The sequence below is a fragment of the Camelus bactrianus genome, chromosome 14, assembly GCF_048773025.1.
Source record: "Camelus bactrianus isolate YW-2024 breed Bactrian camel chromosome 14, ASM4877302v1, whole genome shotgun sequence".
NCBI classification, from domain to species: Eukaryota; Metazoa; Chordata; class Mammalia; order Artiodactyla; family Camelidae; genus Camelus; species Camelus bactrianus.
The window spans coordinates 47374874-47396851 of record NC_133552.1 but is presented as its reverse complement, the minus strand read 5'-3'; the positions used below and the strand labels follow the sequence as shown (position 1 = coordinate 47396851).

General features: G+C 38.6%; 1 protein-coding gene and 1 pseudogene across 2 annotated transcripts in view; one reads left to right on the top strand and one right to left on the bottom strand.

The window, feature by feature from the left end:
• The window catches only part of NDFIP2 (Nedd4 family interacting protein 2), a 56723-nt gene extending 37969 nt beyond the window's left edge, over window positions 1-18754 (bottom strand). Inside the window, exon 1 of one of the 2 annotated variants that reach the window (XM_045509109.2) lies at window positions 18337-18754. In XM_045509109.2, coding sequence (XP_045365065.2) covers window positions 18337-18657 — 321 coding nt within the window. In that variant the 5' untranslated portion in view covers window positions 18658-18754. The remainder of the gene's footprint in view (window positions 1-18336) is intronic. The other variant, XM_010973523.3, reaches the window with a different exon arrangement.
• LOC141579817 (large ribosomal subunit protein uL23 pseudogene) lies at window positions 11668-12584 on the top strand (annotated as a pseudogene).
• Window positions 18755-21978: the final 3224 nt, after the last annotated feature.

Below are 21978 nucleotides of genomic sequence, written 5' to 3'. Positions count from 1 at the left end.
ACTTGTCAGTTAAAAAAAAAAATACTGCTACACCAAGGTTTTCAACAACACTTGACATGATTGGCATTTTCTAGTAAAAATTTACACACATGAATTCATTATGGCATTGATTTGCACTGGGAGCAAATGATGTGCAAGACAAAATATAACTTGGGTCTTTGAAGAAACCAGAGCAAAAGTACCATCCAGAGAGAAGCTGAGTAGGTGGTTCTCTAAGGTACTCAAATTCCAATTGTCAGCAAACCTATCTCAGCCCACATAATAAAATAAATTTACCAAACAGCTTTAGAGGGGAAAAACCCCAGTAAACTAAAATTTTAACTTTACTTTTTAAAGAGTGAATTTTTCTTTGAAGAGAAACCTGAGTTGGCATAACTAAAACATGGGAAAAGACAGATCTGAAAATATTTCATTATACAGTAATTTTGTTTTTAATTAACTAAGTCAATGAAAAGCCCTGTGTAGGAATATATCATGTACCAACGAGCCAAATAACAAAATACTGGCACAAACAGTTCTGACTGTCTCAACCATCTACAATGGACTAAAAATATGAAGCATATTGCTTAAGTATATAGATTTTGGGATCAACTTTTCTAGACTCAAATCTAGGCACCAGCACTTACCAACTCTGTGAGCTGCTTGGGCATTTTTATCATCTACAAAATGGAGTCTGTTTTCTCACAGGGTTTTCATAAGGATTCAAAAACACATAAGCACCTATTCTAAATACTTAGAATAATACCTAACATAGTAAAGGACTAATAAAATGTTACTTTAAAAAAGAGGCACTTTACATATATCATCTACTTCAGTTCCAACAACAATCCTCTGAGATGAATATATATAATGGAACAAACAAAACAACTGAACTGAAACATCTAATTAGGGGCAAAGTCAACCAAATTCAGGTTTTACTGTCTCTAACTTCAGACTATTTCAAGATACTTCCAATAAAAATTACTATGGCAGTAGTAATCTAACTGCCATAGGATTCCCTTTATGAGTACTTCTGATGCTGATTCAAATACACACATACACATATACTACATACTTTTTTTTTTTTTTTTTTTTTTTTTTTTTTTTTTTTTGAGCAGAGAAGGTTTATCGCAGGGCCAAGCAAGGTGAATAGGTGGCTCGTGTTCAAAAACTCCAAACTCTCTGATGGTTTCAGGGAAAAGTTTTTACAGGCAAAATTTGAGGTGAGGGCTGCCAAGTGCACACACACATCTTTGAATCCACTCATCCAGTTCTCTTTAGTGCCGTTAATTATCCAATCAAGGCACCAGTACCCCTTACCTAAACTATTGCTATAGCTTCCCAATTAAATGGCAAACCATGACATTTGGGAGGTCCCCAACGAAAAGGCTGGCTCACCAAGAAATGACACAACCCTAGATCAACAAGTCAAGAACACACAAACACAGCTTACAGAATATAAATAAGCAAAGAAGGAATATCCCTCCCCCAAAAAAAACTCCAATATGAAAGAAAAACAAAACAAAACAAAAAATAGGAAGAAAGTTAATACAGGGAGTAGAAAAACAAAGGTCTCAAAAATGTACAGTTTGCTCAAGTTCCAGCACGGCAGTGTTAGATCCCCTAACTCTCCCACCGACAGCAACTCTAAACTTGGAACAAAAGACCAAAAAACAACGACCTGAGCATTTTGAACACTAAAGAAAATAGGGACTGGCAGGGAGGTCAAACCTCAGAGAAGTAACCTCACAAAGGAGAGTTTCCCTCTGTGTTCTTTTGGCAGCTTCACTCTGAGGCAGAACCACAGTTGTGAAGAGGCACCTGTCTTGGGCCACTAAAACCCCAGCAGGATCCTTGCTATTTCCAGCCAGAGGAAGCAGGGAACGGAGCCCAAGCAGATCAGAAAGTGAGGGGAAACCACCATCCCTCGAACCATGCTTGTGCAGAACTGACCTAAAACAGATGACTAAAAGCCTGAGGAATCAAGCTTAGATGTGAACCACTGCACACAGAATGTGAAACAGTGCTTACAATCCCAGGTTGAGTTGACTGCCTCTAAAACAAAACATGTACATTTTCCAGAGGACCACAGGAAAGAACACCCAGGATAAAACCCACAAGTACTCGAAATACAAAATCATAGAAAATATAAATCATTCTCCAGGGAAAAGGCAATCAAGAGATGCCAATTCCAGCATGATTCAGATTCCAGTTACCATACAATGGTTTTAAAGCAGCTGTTACAACTCTGCTCTGGGAAGTAAAGCAGTATTACCTTGAAACCAATAAAATGACAGGGAATCTCAGCAATTAAAGAGAAAAATAAATAAATACATAAACAAGCAAACAAAATGTAAAAATTTGATAGAAAAATAAAATAGATAAAATAAAAAATTCACTGGATGTGATCCATAGCACAATGAAGACAACAGGAAAAAGAGCAAATTTAAATTGATTGACAGAATTTATCCATTCTAAAGAACAGAAAAGAAAAACGATTGAAAAAATTAGCAAGCTAACAAACAAATGAGCCACAAGGACTTTAAACCTTTAAAAGGTCTAGAAAACGTGTAATCTGAGGCTGAAAGGAAACGAGACTGGAGCAGGAAAAAAAATTGCAGAAATAACATCCATAACTCTTCAAAGTAGTGAAGGAAGTAAATTTACAAATTCAACCTGAGTGAGGCTGAAACAGAAAAAATTCAAAGAAAACTACACCTAGACACATCATAATTAAAACTTCTAAAAGTCAAAGATAAAGAAGTTTTTGGAAACAGCCTGAAAAAAACCAATATACTACATACAGAGAAACAATGATTCCAATAACCACAGGTTTCTCATCAGAAATCATGGTCATCATAAGAAAATGGAACAAAATCTTAAAGGGTTGAAAGGAAAAAAGAAAAAAAAAAAAAAACTCCACCAAGAATTCTACACCCAATATATGTCTATATACTTCAGGAATGAAGGTTATTATTTAACCTGAAGACATTTCAAAGGAAAGAAAGATGAGAACTGACTAGAGCTGATCTTCACTTTAACCAATGAAAAAGGAAGTTCTTTAGACTGAAAAAAATTGATAACAAAGAGAAACTTGTTTCTTCAGGAATGAAGAGAAAGCACAGGGAATGGTAAATGTCTAAGTACACATAAAAGATTCTTTTTTCCGCTTAAGTTTTTTTTAAAATATGAGTTGCTATTTAAAACAAAACTGGTAATGTTATCGGTTGGGGTTTTCAGTGAATGTACAGGTAATGCAAATGACCACTACAGCATGGAGGCAGGCAGCGGGAAGGGAATACACAGACCTGCACAGCCACAAAGTCTTACATCTTACCTGAAGCGACAGGACATCAAATATATACATTCCTAACTTCTCACATTTATTATCTTAGAGAAAGCACAAAAATAATCATAGTATTAACATTAATAACAGTAATAATAATGTAAAGAGGAATAGCAAAAGGGGACACTAAAGACAATTTTTTGATCAAATGATCCAAAAGGCAGCAGAAAAGGGTGAAAAGACAAAAAAAAAAAAAAAAAAGAGGACAAACAGAAAAATAATACAACAGTAGAAGTAAGCCAACCATATCAATAATTACATTAAATACAAACATTCCAGTTAAAAGGCAAAGGCTGCCACAATGAATAAAAAAGCAAGACCCAACTATATGCTACCAACAAAAGACACACATTAAGGATTCAGACAGATATATTCAGAAAAAGATATGCCCTGAGAAAAATAAGAAGGCTGGAATGTTTATATTAGTATCAAATAAAACAGACTTGAAGACAAGGAGCATTGCCAGAGATAAAGAGGGGCATTTTGTAATAACAGAGCTTCAAAACATGTGAAGCAAGAAATTGAGATAATTAAAGGAAGATAACTCCACAGCCACAGTGGATTTTAACACCCCTTTGCTTAGCAACGAATAGAATAACACAAAAACAAAAATCAGTAAAAACACGGAGGATCAGAACAATACTATGAACCTACTTGATCTAACATTTATACATTATATCCAACAACTGAAGAATATACATTCTTTTCAAGTGCACATAATATATTACCAAGATAATATAAAAAAAAGCCTCAATAAATTTAAAAGAAATGAGATACACTGTGTTCTCTTGCCAGAAAAGAATTAAATTAGAATTAAAAAAAAAAAGACAATCTAAAAAAAATCCCAAATAAATGGAAATCGAATGTAATTCAAGAAATAGAGGATCCAGGGGGAGGGCATAGCTCAGTGGTAGAGTGCATGCCTAGCATGCACAAGGTCCTGGGTTCAACCCCCAGTACCTGCATTAAAAAATAAATAAACCTAAATTACCTCCCCCACTACCAAAAAAAAAAAAAAAAAAAAAGTGATGTTATTTAAAAAAAAAAAAATAGAGAATCCAACATAGTAAAGTGATGAAGGGAAAAGTCTCAGCATGACAGCTGTGTATCAGGCCTAGAGAACAAACAATATAGACAGAAACAGGAGGATAGAAGGATGTCTTCAAAGAACAAAATAAATGAACTAATAATTATCCAACACACTTGACCATGCAAAAAATATAACTGAAAAGCAAATTCTGAAAAATGACTAGAGGATCTGTAAATAATTAACAATAGATACACAGAAAAATAAAGAAAAATTAGGCAACTGAATTAAAATTTTTAAATTATACAAAATACACCAGTTGACTCAGTAGTGAACAATATTTTCATAGTCATACAATATAAATACTAATTACTGATTTCACCAAATATTAGGTGCTTTTCATACATTTAATTTTCACAATAATCCTAAGAGAGAATTATCTATACCACCCTCCCTTTATAGATGAGGAAGCTATGGCACAGAGAGGTTAAGGAACTGGCCCAAGGTTACAATCTTTGTAAGCGAGAATTTGAACCTAAGAGGTGAGACTACAGAGATCATGACCTGGGAAAGGAAAGCAAGACACGTAAGAAAGCAAAGTAACATTAACAAATCGACAAGTAGCAGAATATACATACATATAGGTTAAAAATACAGAGTTAAGTAAATAAAGCAGCTAAAACAGTTAAAGATTGTTTTCTTCTGAGGAGAAAGCTTGGAGGACAACGTGGAAACAAGAGATTGCTGTTCCTTGTCGCCTTTTGGTACTCTAACTTTTGAAACAGTATGCCTGAATTATTTTGATTTTAAAAACCATATGCTGGTCAAAGAAAACTCACCTACAAGCTGAATCCAGCCCACAGAACGAGCACTGAGTTTGGGTTCTGGACAATCGGCTGTCTGGGTTCACTCAGTAGCTAGTGAGGACGAGGCTCATCCTATACCATCCGGGCTCCTCATGTCTGGCATCGCCATGAATAAAAGGAAGTTAATCATAATGAAAGTTCTATTTCCCAGGATCTTTGATATATTTTAACTCAGCTGATATGCTTACAAGTAATGAAATAAAATCTGTCAACTCCAAACTGTGCTGCGTAACCTTGAGCAGATCCTCCCTCCAGCAGTCCTCTGCAAAATGAGAAGGTGGAAGAAAACGATCACTAACTACTTCCACAGTATCTGGAAAGTTTACTTTCCTTCTTTCTGTAAGTAAGCCAAATAACCTAACCATGGTTAACTATCTTGCAAATGCAAGTCACCAGTCAGGTAAGAAAGTGTGAAAAAATATCGGAATTCAACTAAACAGAATCCCTAGCACTACTCTAAAGGCACAGCACATTCCCTAATTAAGGACTGTATGTCCTAAACAATACATTGTTACTTTCATGTAAGAGAACTCTGGGAAACTGTTCACTTTGTAAGATACCAGTAATCTCACGCACTGAGTTTACAAAATACTTACCAGGGAATAAGGACTAAGACAGGGATAAGTGCAGAGTGGGGGCAGGGGGAGGGGTGATGCAGAGAACTTGGTAGTAAAGGGTAGGAAATGGAAGTGAGAGGCAGAGAGTGAAGGAAGGTTTTCTGGAGAAAACAACATTTAAATAGATCTAAATAAAGAATAAAAGTTCACCATGGAAGAAGGAAGAAAAAAAGAGAAAAGTGAAATAAGTTCAAATGCCAGAAGGCAAGGGAGAGCACGGTATGGAGTGGTGGGTGGAGAGGTATGGGGCAAGGGAACAGAAGTATTACAGTTCACAATACTGCCGTGTGCAGTGCAGTAACAAATGAAGCAGGGGTGAGGTAAGGAGAGGCTCATGTTCTCTAAAGGCTACAGACAAAAATTTTAAAGGGTCTCAAATGTCATTTCAAGTGTTAATCCTTCTCCTTTTGTGGAAATCACACAAAAAGTCAGGCTGATATAAATGATAGCTTTACCCAAATGAGAACAAATGTTTTATAGAAACTATTGGATTTCTTCAGTCTAACATCCAATAGACTACAAGTTCTAAGAGCCTCAAAATTAGTAAAGAGGTAAAACCATACAGTTTATTTCCTTATTCTCAAAGCCTCTGCCAAACAGCACAATTTCTTTACATGAAGTTGTGGGTAATTCTGGAGAAACACCATAGACAAAATCAACCACAGCACATTCCTAAAGTTTTAAAATATGAAATTGTTGACGTTCAAACAATCTCAAAAGTAAGCAAGTCAGAACCTTGAAATAATCTGATAGTAAATCTCAGACTACTGCAGCATTTCCCAACTTGCATTTGGCATGTCTCTAACAAGAACTTTACCCACACCTTAATTCCAGCTAAGTGATCAAACTTTCGGAAGAAACCATAACAACAAGGCATGAAAACATAGAGGATGACTTACAGTCACATGGTAGACAGGCTAGCCTTAATTATGACCTTTTGACTGAACAGACATTTAATAAAGGTCAGCAGAATGTATCCCACAGTTATTTTTATTTAAGTCAGGCCTACACATGTACAATATAAACAAAATTCTAAAACAATACATAATTAATACATGTATAATCAGACAAGGTTTTAGCAGGCAGATGTGATATTAAGGAAAGAATAAAAAGAAAATAATCTCTAAAGAATTAATGTAAAACAGATGAGGAAAATCAAAGCAGTACCCACAACTCCACAATTAATAAAGATACTAAGCAGGGCCACTGCACATGGCTTCATGGGCTCCTTACTGAACAGCTCTATGGGGGTGTCAATCATATGTGTGTATGTGTGCATGTGTATGTATACGCGTGTATATATGGGGTGGGGGGAGAGATACAGACACTAAGCCATGTAATGTTAAGCTGGAAGATAATACAAAACACACACACACACACACACACACACACACCCCCTGAGAGAACCCAAGTCTCAGTAACAAAGAAAAAAACAAATATAAACAATAAGAATTAGGATAAAATAACACAGGCAAGGTTTTGAGTCTAGAGTTAGTCCTGAGCTAGCACCATGCATTCCGTTGTTCTTATCAAATACTTCCTAAATGCCTACCATACGCCAGATACTGAAAGATAACAGCAGTGAACAAAACAGACAAAAATCCCTGTCTTCATGAAGCTTACGTTCAGGAGGAGGAAAGAGGTAGGAATTAAACAAGCAAAATATTTGGAATATCAGGTGATGATAAGTACCATGGAAAAAACTGAAACAGGAAATGGGGCTAGGGAGTACTGTGAAGGGGGTGTAGTGATTTTAAACGGCCTCAATGAGGTGATCATTCCAACAGAATGAAGACTTTCTCATACATGAGGATCCTGTCTTTGCCATTCTCCTAGGAAATTTTATACTCTGGGGTCTCCATCCCAATTCTAGTGACAAATTAAGTGCCTGCCCAATTACCAGGTAGAAGTAAGTGATACAAACAACGTTACCACATTCCCGAGGGTTTATTTGGAGACTGGGTGAAATAAAAAATTAACTTCTCAGAAGCATCCTGCAACAGGTCCAAACTTAAGGCCTGTATGAGGAACACTCTTCTATCATCTACATCAGGGTGGGCAAATTGCAGCCAGCAGGCTAGATCCAGCCTGCCATCTGTTTTCGTAAATAAAGTTTTATTGGGACAAGGCCATATTAACTTGTTTACATATTAAGTATGGATACTTTTGCACTATTACAGATTTGGTACACAGTTGTGACAGAGACCACGCAGTCTGGAAAGCCTAAAATATTTCCCATCTGGTCCTTTACAGAAGTTTGCTGACCCTGATCTAGATCACCACCACCACCACTACCCCCACAATGAGGCTACTTTCAGGGCCCTCTTGATGAGCACAAGACCAGTGTAGTCACATAGAACCCTGCCACGGGAAGGCCCCATGCTTGGGGGTTAATGCTCTATGGTCACTTTTAATTCTTAATAATTTCATCTTTGAATCCAAGTTTTATAAGTGAACTCCAATGAGAAAACAGAGCATGTGCCGGGGGCTGAGCACCTCAGCTCAGAAGTAGTCCACCTCCCCAGGAAAGAATCTGAGTCAGCAGAACCCCGTGGTTGCACCTCAACCTCCCCATCCTCACCCTACGACTAGGGGTATGGCAAGGCGGTGGCCATTCCCATCCCAGGCTGGCATCTCTATAACACATTCACGGGGAAACCAGCAGCTTCCCTTGCCTTTTGCCAATTCAGGTATCGAACAAGTTTTGGCATGGAGGTTGCAACCCCATGGGGGTCATCTGTCTGTTGTAGGTTAAGACAGCAGACCTGTAGGAAGGCGAGACTGGCTTTCCTACTCCCGGCCAGGGCCCCACATTTTCATTTGGCATTGTGCCTTGCAAAGTATGTAGCTGGACTTGACTTGCTTTCATGAAATAAAAATCATAAACAAGAGTTCCATTCTTCTATCAAATTCAGCATAAAGTTTCTTTATTTTGTCCCATTTCACTGAGCCATCTCCCTTCACCATGCTCTTAGACACACAGTTGTCTTCATATTTCTTAAACCAACAAACCTTCCATTATTACACTTCAAATACTCACCGACTAGAACATTTCAGTCAAGTCTCAGCCTGAATGTCACACCTTCACAGTGGATGGAGTTCCCTGATAATCCTGATTCCAATCAACGGAGGGGTCAAACCAACTGGTGTGGTGGTATCATCTCCAAAGATGGCCACCATCAATTTTTTGCCTCTATGCACATGCATGCCACTTCCTCATTGGGAACTGAAATTTATTTTCTCTCCCTTTGAATCTGGGCTGGACTTATGATTGCTTTAACCAACACAACACAGCAAAATGACATTCTGGACTTGTAAGCCTAAGGCTTAAGAGGAATGGCAGCTTCCTCTTCCTTCTATGTGAAAGGCCAAGGTCACACTGGGAGGGCACATGAAGAGAACACACAGAGGAGAATTGAAATGATTAATATTCAACAGTCCCAGTTGAGCTCCTAGTCAGTAGTCATCATCAATTGCTAGCCAAGTGAGTGAGCCATCTTCAATGATCCAGCCCAATCAAGCCCCAAAATGGCTGCAGCCCCAGCTAACATCGCATGGCACCGAAGAATCGCTCTGCTGATCGGAGCCAAGCCAAAGAATCTTGAAGCATAATAAAATGCTTGTGCTTAGTTTGTTACACCACAATATAAAACTAAAATACCAAGATCCATTACACCTGGATCCACACACATGCCTATTATTTAATCTCTTTATGTCTCATGTTTTTCATCTGCAAAATGAGGATCATGACTTATACACCCCACAGAAGTGTGCTAAGGAAACGTGCTCGTATGTGTGAGGCACTTAGTTGAGTTCTCGGCATATTTCTGACATAATGCAAAAAGACAGCTTTGTTCTATTATTATTTTGTTCTAATATTCTATATATTATTCTACTATTGTTCTGCTTCATTTTCTTTAAATCATTTATTACTGTTTGAAATTATGCTTACTTAATTATCTGCCTCCCTGCCACCAAAATATGATCCATAAGACAAGAACTTAACTGCCTTGTTCACCAGCACCTAAAACAGAATTTAGCAGATATTTGTAAACTAATAATATATTAAATAAATGAATAAATGAGTTATAGGACCTTTGTTTCATAGTTAATCAATAATAATGGTATCTAAAAACTGTTCCCACACCTTAAATATCTCTGACAAGTGGCACTCAAAATGTGCCATATGTATATAAACTATAATGTGGTGTGATAATATAATTCCAATGCACTTACTTGTTACTGCACAAATATTACACCACTGTTAGATTGTGTACTGCTCAAATATGCCTAAGTGACGGCTAGCATTGTGCAGGTGTCCTAAAGTAGTTTACTCATTAGTATAATTTTTTTAAAAATAGCTGTACTCAATTAAACTAATGGCACACTCTCCGTTACTACTACTACATGCACAGAAATAGCCAGAGAAGCTTTAATATGGGGTCCACTCAAAAACAAGTTACCCTGGCAACACAAATTAACATGATACTAGTCTTCAAGTTATGGAAACCTGGTTTTAAACACATTTGAGTGTGAATTTCCTCAGTTATAGTTTTTTTAAGTTTAAAACCTACTTTTTAAAAATCAGACATTCACATAAACCTGAAGCACCTCTAAGGAAAACACCAGTCTAGAAGGTAGAAAAACTCACAGAAACGTACTTCAGTATAGCAAGTTCTCTAACACTGCGATTTCTCAGCGCTTCCTCTGTCTTGATGTAGAGAAGACAGATGCAAGAAACTCGCCCTGCCTCCCTCTTCCAATTATAATTTCGTAGGAGTTTTTACATTTAGGAACAGGATTTTAAAAGGCAAATAAACCAGAGAGGTGTGGCACAGAACTTTAGATGGAAATAGACATATGTAAAGTCAGGGAAGTAAGAGAGAATACATTATGGTTGAAAAACTTACAATACGTATGCCCTGCTGGACTCCAGCAGGTAGTACACAATAATTAGGAGAGGGGATTGAGAAGATGTGACATTGTATTTGTATGGGAGGTCAACTCAAGGAACTTGTATGTTAAGAACAGCAATTTACACTTCAAAATCCAATAAGCCCACCAGAATGACTAAAATTAAAAAGACTGACAACACTAAATTTTGTCAAGGAGGTAAAGCAGCCAAAACTTTCATACTATTGGTGTAAGTGAAAAATGATACACTTGGAAGTGATACACAGATTTGGGAAAAAGTCTGGTGGTTTCTTATAAAATTAAGCATAAATATACCCTGTTACCCCAGTAATTCCACCCAAGAGAAATGAAAACATATGTCCACAAAAAGATTTGTACAAGAATATTCCTAACAGCTTTACCCATAATAGCCCAAAACTGGAAACAACCCAAATGTCCATCAACAGAGTAATGGATAAACAAACTGTAGTATATCATATAATTTATACAGTACACTATTCAACAATAAAAAGGGATGCGCTACTGATATACACAATAACATGGATCAATCTCCAAAATTTCATGGAGAATGAAAGAAGCTCTGCAGACTATATGCTGTATAATTCTAGAACCGGCAAAGCTAACCTGAAATGGGGAAAAAAAAACAGTAACAATCACCTGGTGGATAGGACTCAACAAGGAAGGGTCAAGAGGGAACTCTCAAAGGTGACGTAATGTTCTATCCCAGAGGTCAGTAAACTGTCTGTAAAGGACAAAATATCAAAATATTTCAGGCTTTGTGGGCTTTCCCTCAAATACCCAGCTCTGCCACTGTAAATGCCTGGGCATGGCTGTGCTACAATAAAACTGCATTTATAAAAACAGGAGTTGGAATGTAGTCTGCTGATCCCTGCACTATATTTTAAAAGTGGTTTGGGTTATACAGGTGTATGTACTTGTCAAAACTCATCCAATAGGTCATAGAAGATTTGTGCATTTCACTATATGCCAATTTTATCCCAAAGAAAAAGAACCATAAAGAAATAGTGAACTCCATAAGCCTGTGGGAACAGAACTCGGAAACCCTTTTCACAAAGATGGCGCCAAAAGTGAAGGAACCCCCGTCCCTCCCAAAGCTGAAGCCAAAGCAAAGGCTTTGAAGGCCAAGAAAGCAGTGCTGAAAGCCATCCACAGCCACAAAAAAAAGAAGATTCGGACGTCACCCACGTTCCAATGGCCCAAAACACTGCGGCTCAGAAGGCAGCCCAAACCTCCTCAGAAGAGTGTCCCTAGGAGAAACAAGCTTGACCACTATGCCATGAAGTTCCCCCTGACCACCGAGTCAGCTATGAAGAAGATAGAAGACAACAACACACTTGTGTTCATTGTGGATGTCAAGGCCAGCAATCACCAGATCAAACAGGCTGTGAAGAAGCTCTATGACATTGACATGGCTAAGGTCGATACCGTGATCAGGCCTGATGGAGAGACGAAGGCATATGTACGACTGGCTCCTGACTATGATGCTTTGGATGTTGCCAACAAAATTGGAATCAACTAAACTCAGCCTAGCTGGCTAATTCTAAATATAAAAATTTTCACTAAAAAAAAAAAAGAAATAGTGAACTCTACAAAATTTGTAGATACTGACAGGCATATGCAGAATAGATAAGATTATACAGTATAGCACAGGGAAATATATACAAGATCTTGTGGTAGCTCACAGAGAAAAAAATGTGACAATGAATATATGTATGCAGAGAAAAAAATGTGACAATGAATATATGTATGTTCATGTATAACTGAAAACTTGTGCTCTACACTGGAACTTGACATAATATTGTAAAATGACTATAACTCAATAAAAAAATGTTTTAAAAAAAGAAATAGTGAACTCTAGGTTAATGATAAGTGAGGTACACTGGTATCTGCAACTTACTTTGTAAGCATCAAAAAATAACATGGATTGACAGATATACAATGACACAATTAAAACAAACTATTAGTAACTGCAGAACCCATAACTGGCATATGGTCTATGGGAGAACTGTACAATTCTTTCAACCTTTGTATATATTTGTAAGTTTTCATATTAAATGGAGGGAAGGAGGGTGAATTCAGTAAGAGGCCACTGAAGATTTTTTGAGCAAAGAAATGAACATCAAATATATATTCTACAAATATAATTCATGCAGTGTAAGCAATATACTGAAGGATGGTCAGATGAAGGAAGAAAGTGGTAAGCAGGCTATTACCATAGTCCATGCCACAGAAAGCACCAACATTTAAGGACATGTGCAAAGTGAGTTCATGCAGAGAAGAAAAGTCAGAGAAGTTCAGAGTAGAAAACTCCTTCGTATCAGGAATTAGGAAGGACTTTCAAGGAGAAAGTCCACAGTGCCAATGTAAAAGAAATTAAGCAAGAAGAAAAGTACCTATTAGGTTAAGCAATGGAAAACGTTGCTGATGTAAAAGAGGCGTGGTAAGAATGTAAACCAGATAAAGGATATGGATAAGTTCAAAGGAATCTAGCTGAGCCAAGAGAAGAAGGCAGTAACTAGAGAGCCATAAACTGCAATACTTCTTTAAAATGGAAAACAAAAGTAAACGACTGCACCTAAAAATCACTTTATGTTATTTCATCCAGAACATGTACTACTGGGTAACGCAGTCCGCCATGGGCCTGAGTGTCCCTGCACATTCTTGTTGAGTGTGACAGTCTGTAAAGCTTATCTAGTTCATGACTGAGAGGATTCTTATAGTAAGTCACTTAGGCAACAAAGAAGGTCAAGGTTACCACAGCACACAACTGCCCTCCCAAGGAGAGGTAAACTAGCTTGCTTGTTGTCTGCTACAATGTTTGCAGCTTCATTTAAAAAAAAAAAAAAAAGTGCTGGATTCTTGGTCCTGGTTCCTCAGCTGTGACCCACTATGTGCATCCATCTAGACTCATCACCCTCATGAGACCTGGTTACAAGGAAAACTGCTGGGAAACAAGCTGCTGGAAAACAAGCTGCTGGAAAACGAACAGCTGGAAAACAAGCCGCACCTAAATTTCCATGAGCTTAAAATATTATATTCACACTAGCTTGCTTAAAATGCACATGCTTGCTTTGTTTTAATGTTTTATGCAGTAGATGACCTATAGCACATATTATGCTAAAGACAATTTGTGGTGAGCAATCCTGAGATTGACCATAAGGGCACAAAGGAGGGCAGATATCTCCTTAGGGTAAAACAATGGACGGTCCTGGAAAGACAGATCATCCATTAACAGAACTTTGTTCTGGCATGAAAGCGTGTGGTTAAGCCCAGGGGAAATATTTGCTATCTCAAGATGTCCCATAGGCAATAACAGGATAGATTTAGAAATTCTGCATAACCCAAGGAGGGTGATTGCTCCTGGAAGGGATAGGTCTGAAATTAATCAGCTACTCAGCAAGCAGAACTTAGTGCTTATCGCATGGAATATCTAAAGCCTCACCTCTTTGATCACATTTTTTTTCTGAGCTGTATACTTCTAATAAATATGATGTTGACCAGGCTTTCAGGACTCTGGATCCACGAGATCTTGAGTCCCCTGGTCCCATCTTTGCTCTTTACTTTGTCTGTTTGTTTCTTAAGTCTTGCATCGCCCGTCCTCAGACATGGTCCCAAGCTGCGCTGGACGCAGCAGAAAACCATCACAAATGTGCTGACTTTCATGAGTCTGTAGTGCTATGAGTAATGACATCATTTGTTTCTGACCTGGGAGTCTCCCATTTTTCTGCCAGGAACCATGAAACATTAACAGACTAACTAGTAGCTTGTAAATATGGTAAAATCAAATCTTAAGACTTTTCCGAGCTCTTGACATGGACAACAAAGAACTAGTTGATATTCACGTTGCTAAATAAAACAAGAGACAAAAAGGTAGTCACCAGCAAAAATTGAAATATATACAATATTTGATAGTTTAGTAACCTTACATTATTCATAATATTTATCATACTATATTTACATATACAGTCTCTATACTACATCTTTTACATTTATTACATTATATAATTCCCATATGAGGAAACAGGCTTCAAGATGCTAGATAACTAAGCCAATGGCTGACAAACGGTCAACAGTACAACCTAAATATGAGCACAGATGACTTTAAAAGGTGTGGGGTTATTTAATTATCAATAGTCAACCTCCTTCTCAGCTGATTTATCAGGGGCAACTCTAATTCACCATATATAAAGGCAAAGTATATCATCACAGTATGAATACTTCATTATTTTTATAGAAAAACTAACGTCTTGGAAATATTAATGTACTCTTAAAGTTTTCCTTAAAAATCTGTGGTCAAAGTTTAGAAAGAACTAGATGTAACAAATCCAAACCACCATCTTTACTGCAGAATCTCTCATGGTTTTAACATGCAAATACATTTTCATATGCTTATATACATTATAAATCTTCTAAGACCATCTATTAACATCATTCTGAAATCTACTCTAAGCCAAGTCAACTACTTCATAGTTTGGCAACATTGTCCATTTCCTACCCAAAAAACCGAATTTCCCATAACACAGTGGACCTACACATCATACCTGGCTTTTTCTGAAATTAGAAGGGTACCAAATCAAGGCTTTTCTATTTGTAGCTGTATATCATTATCACTGCTTTACTCAACAAACTTCAGACACTTTTAATAACGGAGGAGAAAAAGAAACCACAGAAATAGCAGTTTCCACCTAAAGCTTGTGAATTGGTTAATGGTAGTAAGTCATTCTGAGGGTCCTGGACATCACTGTTAACTTATCAATATGGAGACCTAAATTTTAACCCTATCAGTAAGTGAAAAATTAATATAACATCATATACCATTTCACTCCCAAATATGTTTTCTTATCTCCTACTTGGTTATCTCTAAACATTCAACAACTGAAATTGTTTATCACTCAAGTTTATTCATCATTCCAGAGTCAAAAAAAAAAAAAAAAAAAACTGAGCTAAAGGCACCACACAACAGTTGTATTCATCATATAAGCCATATAAGCCAGAGCTACTGACTGGTCCCTAGCTTACTGGAAACCAACTAAGATTTTTCTTTCTTTCTCTCTTTCTCTCTCTCTCTCTCTTTCTCTTTCTTTCTTTCTTCCTTTTTCTTTCTTTCTTTCTTTCCTTCCTTCCTTTTCTTTTTTTGCCCTCTGCTCTGAAGGAATGCCTCCACCCATTCAAAGTCTAAGGATACATCTCCAGCAGTTTGCGGGGAGGGAAGCAGAAGCATACACCTGTAATATACCTAGAATACACCTACATACAGTTATTGATCAAGCCATTCTCAACAAAACCAAGAGTTATAATAGTCAGAGGGAAGAATAATAGCATAGTAACAGAGCACGTGCTTAGTATGCACAGAGTCCTGGGTTCAATCCCCAATACCTCCATTAGAAAAATAAAAAGTTATACTAGACAGATGAAATTACTATGCAATTACACAAGAACAGGAATTAAAATCCAAATTTAAACTGTGCTAAATTCTCAAACACTTTGCCTTACAAGGAAAACAAATTGATGTCCTACCTACTTAAAGCAAGAAGTAACCTTAGACAGATTTTTGCCCTCTGCTCTGAAGGAATGCCTCCACCCATTCAAAGTCTATGTAGGACACATCTCCAGTTTAAAGAAAAAAAAAAAGGCAATATAATATGATATTGTTCACTTATTTTGAAAGGAATTTGTAGAGAAAAAGAAAATATCTTAAAACTGACAGAACAATTTCCAATATTTTGGTGTTAGGAATTCCTAAAAATAATTATTAAGTCAACTAATCATAACTAGTGAGAGCAAATATGACACTATAATAAATTACTTGAAGGCACGGATACATAAAAATGTTTTGGGTAGTGATTTGCATAAGAGAACATAGTTGATTCTGATCAGCAAAACTCCCAAAGAACAATTCGAATCAGCTAACACAATTAAAGGAAAGAAACAGGAACAGGAAAGAAAAGAGATTACAGAAAGAAACAAGACCCCACCCCCCAAAAGGGGGGGCGTATAGAGCCCAGTGGTATACTGCATGCCTACAAGGCCCTGGGTTCAACTGCCAGTACCTCCATTAAAAAATTAATAAATAAACCTAATTACCAACCCTCCCCAACAAAATAAAATAAATCAATACAATTTTAAAAAAGAAACAAGTCCCACTGTTAATAGTATTCATATTTACCTACTGCATTTTATTTTTGCCAACATCTGCGAAAACAAGAATGCCTTTATTAAAAAAAAAAAATCAAACCACCGATAGTGTATACACAGACAACTTGAAAATGCATTCCCATACTGCAGCAATATTTTCCAAACTGTTATGGAAAAAAAACTGATAAACTTTCACAGAATTCAGAATATACATCATTTGGAGGTTTTACCAGATGTAAGCCAGATGAAATGGAAGCACCATGAGCTTTTATCTTAGGAGAAAAATGCCAAATTATACATATTAGGGTTTCACCCTTCAGTAGCCTTCATATTTCTCAAAACACACACTAATAGAAATTCTTAGTTCACAACTAAGTCTCACCTGTGCAAATAGATTTAACAGGTGAAACCTGCACTAACAAATCTACATTTGCAAATTTCACAAACAGTACTATTAATTGCACCACAGGAGCGACTATTAACGTTTTTCTCCTCTCCCTCAGTAAATAGGTTTAACTAAATTACCACCTCAAAGTTTACAGAATAACATGCTACCTAGCTGCAATAAACACCTATTGCTGAGTCCTTTTTCTAAAGTAGGGTTTACAATAGGACTCTCCAATGACACCAGAATACTAGGGAAAAAATCTATTAGAAAAACTGACACAGAAAATACAGAGGGTCACTTCTCACTCAGTTCAACATACAAAGGTCTATATGGTTAAACTGGAAAACCTTGTATTTAAGGAAAATAATTTTTCAAACAAGATTAGGAATTTTTTCTAGTAAAATTTCCTCTGTTCCCCGTCCAGCCAATGGAATTATTTTTAAAAAGCGATAGGGAAAAGAGTAGTCACTTTTAATTCTAACAAAACAAAGACAAAATGACAAGGTTAACTAGAGCTGAGACAAGATCAGTCCCACGACTATTCTGCACAGTTGCACAACCTTTAAACCCACGTATTTTTACTAAATCCATATCCCACCCTACGTAATGCTTACATCTCCCTCTTCCCCACCCACTCCATCTATGACGGCGATCACCTTCCCAGCAGGTATGAGAACTCAGCACCATTTCCAGCACACAATCCACGGGAATATCTCTGAAGGGGCTGGATCAGGGAATAACGAAATGACCGAGAGTGAGAAATACAACAGAAGTTTTAAAGGGAGGGGTCGGGAGTAGGGTGCGGGTGAGGGATGCGGAGCTAGGAGACTTGAGTCGAGAGGGAAGGGTCTCAAAGGAGTCACAGGCAGGCTCCATCCAAGGGGTGTGAAGGAAGCAAGGTCCTGCCAGAAGAGCCAAAAATAAATCAGCCAGCACGTCCCCTCCGGGAATAACTCAGGAAAGGGACTCTCGGGGCCGCAGTGGGAGGCAATCCCGGGGTCCCCGGCGGCGCTGGAGGCCCGGGCTGGGGCCAAGGAACTCACCACCTGGTAGCGGCCAGTCCCCGGCTGGTGGTGATCCATCCTGCCCGGCTCGGGATCTGGCTTCCGAGCGGGCGAGTCCCCTCGGCGCTCAGCCCCCTCGGTCGCCCTAGTCGACGACGTCGTCGCCGCAGCGACCCTTCCGCCTCTGTTCCCCGCGCCGCGGTCGCCCGGCCGGGCCGCCTCACTTCCAGTCGCTGCCGCAGAAGCCGCAGAAACCTCCGCGTCGGCCGCTGCTCGGAGGAAAAGCTCCGGGGCGCCGCGCGCGCTACTGAGCATGCTCGGGATGGTCGCGCATGCTCGCAGGGTCCTCCGGCGGCCCATCCGCGTCGCGAGTCGAGGGGGGTTAGCTGGGTGGGAGGAGATGGAAAAGTCAGGAAAGTCCGGGGGAGCCGTGTAGGTTGTCAGCCAGTCGGGAGTGGGCGGTGGCAAAAGGAGGGCGAAAAAAGTCACCGTCCTTGATTGGTGTTTTCTGTTGGACGGGTTTCGCGCAGGCACAGTCACACCGCACAGAGACAGATGTGTGGAGGCGAGAAGGGACGCATTCCTAGAACACCTGAGAACAGGTCACGCTGTCACCCAGCCTAGGACAATGCAGAGAGATCCATTTCTAGGACATTCCTAAAATGCTTATTAAAATCATTCGTGAGATAAGGGATATCTTTTTAAGGTTTTTGTTTTTGTTTTGAGGGGGCTTGTTTTTAGGTCGGGGTTGTCTCCATGGTAGTGAGAGATTTAAGAATTCAGCAGGGACTCTTTAGCGGTATTCATGTATCTCGCCAAGGAACGAGGCTTCTAGAGCCCTAGGTTACTGGAAGAATACAAGAAAATAATGAAAGAATACAGGACTTTTGTGGTCTTATTCACATCAATAATTGCGAAGGGTTTAACAGTAAGAAATCACTTTGTGTGCAACGTTGTAAGACTGTCTCACTATCTAGTAAACCACACACGTCCTACTACATGTGTCTCCGACAGGGCACACAGCGTGTTTCTCTAGCAAGTTAAAGTATGATGGGGCAACGTAAATTGCTCTATAACCCAAAGACCTGCTTTCTGTACCCTGAAAACTATGAACTCACATGATCTGTCTCAGCTTCCTTTTTCACTTCACTTCAGTCTTGAATCACCAAAGGAGATTCCTGGAGTGAAGAAGCCTGCTGGATAAGCCTGATCGCATTAAAAACAATGAGACAGAAACTCAGTGAGAGATCACCAGCTGAATAAATGTAAGTTTTCCTGATAGTTTTATTCAAAGCATTGATCAGTTTTTCCTCTTTTTGCCATCTGGACACATCCCATGGTAGAGAGCATTTTAATAGGCTAACAACAGTAAGAGGTAATGATATTGTCATAGTTAAATGTCTTTAAACTTGCTTTCTTTGGATCTAATTTAATATATTTTAGATTCTAAGCTAATAAACATGACACTTTACTGTATTACTGTGGAAGAGCTCACTCTCACAATTTCACCCCGAATAGTATCACCTTTCAATGTTCAAAACAACAACCAGTCTCAGCAAAATGAAATTAGATTCCTGCATCACTTATGGTCTATACTGTTCATTTAGAACTTAATTTTATATGCAGTTGCACTTTCATTAATCATTTATATGTCCATTTGTTTTTCAGATAGACTACTGTTCAGGAGAGAGGCTATTTTTCACACTTAATGCACCCAGAACTGTAATGAGAACATAACGGTGACAACCAAAAACCTGGCAGAAAGCAGACATCCTGAACCTTGTTAGAGTAACAAATTCTTTCAGTTTTACTCTCCTCCCAAGTTTTGCGAACATTTTGCTAATCCTAAGACCAGGTGACAAAATTCAACAGGGAAGTGTCTTTTTAGTGAAGCGGAGGAAGAGAAAGAGGAGAAAGAAATAGAATAACAGCTAATAGATATTGAGCCCTTCCCAAGCCGGGAACTGCATGTGTTATATCTTTTCATCCTCACAGTAACTCCATGATGTAGGCACGATTATAATCCTGGTTTAACAAATCAGTATATTAAAGCTCAAAGAGGTTCAGGAACTTGTCCGAAGCCAAATCACTGGTAAGTGGTGACAGACTCCAAGCCTTCACTATATTAAGCACCATGGTATAACACACTGCTAAAACAAGCAAACAAAGAAAATAACCCTTGTCTCTTTCTGTGCACTACTACTGTGAAACTTCTGAAGAAGACCAGTAAATAAATAACTGACTAAATAAAAATGAAAATGAAAATAGTGATGCATTGCAAAAGCCAGTCTGACTTCCTTAAATGCCACCTCCTTGATCTGTATGAGATAAAGGTTTCTTTCTCATCATCCCCTAAAGAGCCATTCTGAGTTCCTTTTGCCCATTTCACAACTAAGCCAGTGTGACCTGTAATGGGCCATCACAAGCAGAGGCCCTGAGTTGCAATAGAAGCAACGTATTTGGGATGAAATGGGGGTAATGATATTCTTACCGATGTTCGAGGCCTTAAACAAAACTCGGTGTTTTCCATCTTAATCTTTTGGGGGTGACAAGTGCAGGGACCTAAGGAACTGCAGGTAGTCTACCACTATAAACGCAAGTGGAATTTTAGAATTATAGTGCACGTCATAACACCTCTTGTTCTGGCCTAATCAGTATTCATGTCCAAATACAGAGCCACCAGAAATTTTACTAGTGCCACACTGCAGTATTGGGTCAGACATGGACATAAGACATCTGGATTCCCTGTCAAGAAAGCACACACTGCCTAGCTGCCATCCAGCTGTTCATTTGGTTGGGGTTTCCTTCAGCTTTCAACCTTGAGGCCATGCTATTTTTCAGAGTGGCAACCTGCTGTTGACTAAACAAGGCAGTGGTGCAGATCTCACCACTTTTGCGTGACATTGGACCCCTTTAAGGGGCAATCTTTGCTTCAGAGCCACCTGCTGAACGGGCAGAGATTGCTGTCAACTCTGCCATATGTTGTGACAACTCACCCTGCCCAATCCTTTTTGCTTTCACAGATGTTAACTCCCCAGTAACCTCTTGCACTCATAACTTCACATCAGCATTTGCTTCCTCAAGAACCCGACGTAGACAAGTACCACGATTGTCAACTGAAAGGAAAACACACAACGTACAAGCTGTGAGTGAAAGTTCACCCAGGGAGCTTTCTGAGCACCAGAGCCCTGAGAGAGACAGCCTCTCAAGTAGCTCTGAGGAACTGCTCCAAAGAGGTAAGGGAGGAGCCAGGATACCTATGAGGTGTTTTTGCTGGGAAAAACAGGTAATGAAGCATAAAAAGATTACTGCTAATCACAAAGAACAGACATCTCAAGTTAAAATGATTTTAATGCTTGTCTTATGTATGGGAAGATGTAAGAATCTGGATTCATTTGAAATGTTTCTTTAGGCATGCATCTTAACTATCTGAAGGCTAGCATATCCCAAGCACAGAACATTCTCTGTTTTTCTCCATCTGAGTTGCCCTCAGGGCACACTGTCAGGGGACAACTGCGGTAGCTAATGGCTTGATCCTTGTAGAACTGGAAAGGCAGGCAGCATTGTTTTTCTTTACAAGATGTAAAGTGATAGAACATTATTATTATCAAGAGTGTGTTAAATGACTGCAACTATCCTTTCACATAACTGATGTTTCATCTACAGAATAACCCTCAGTGC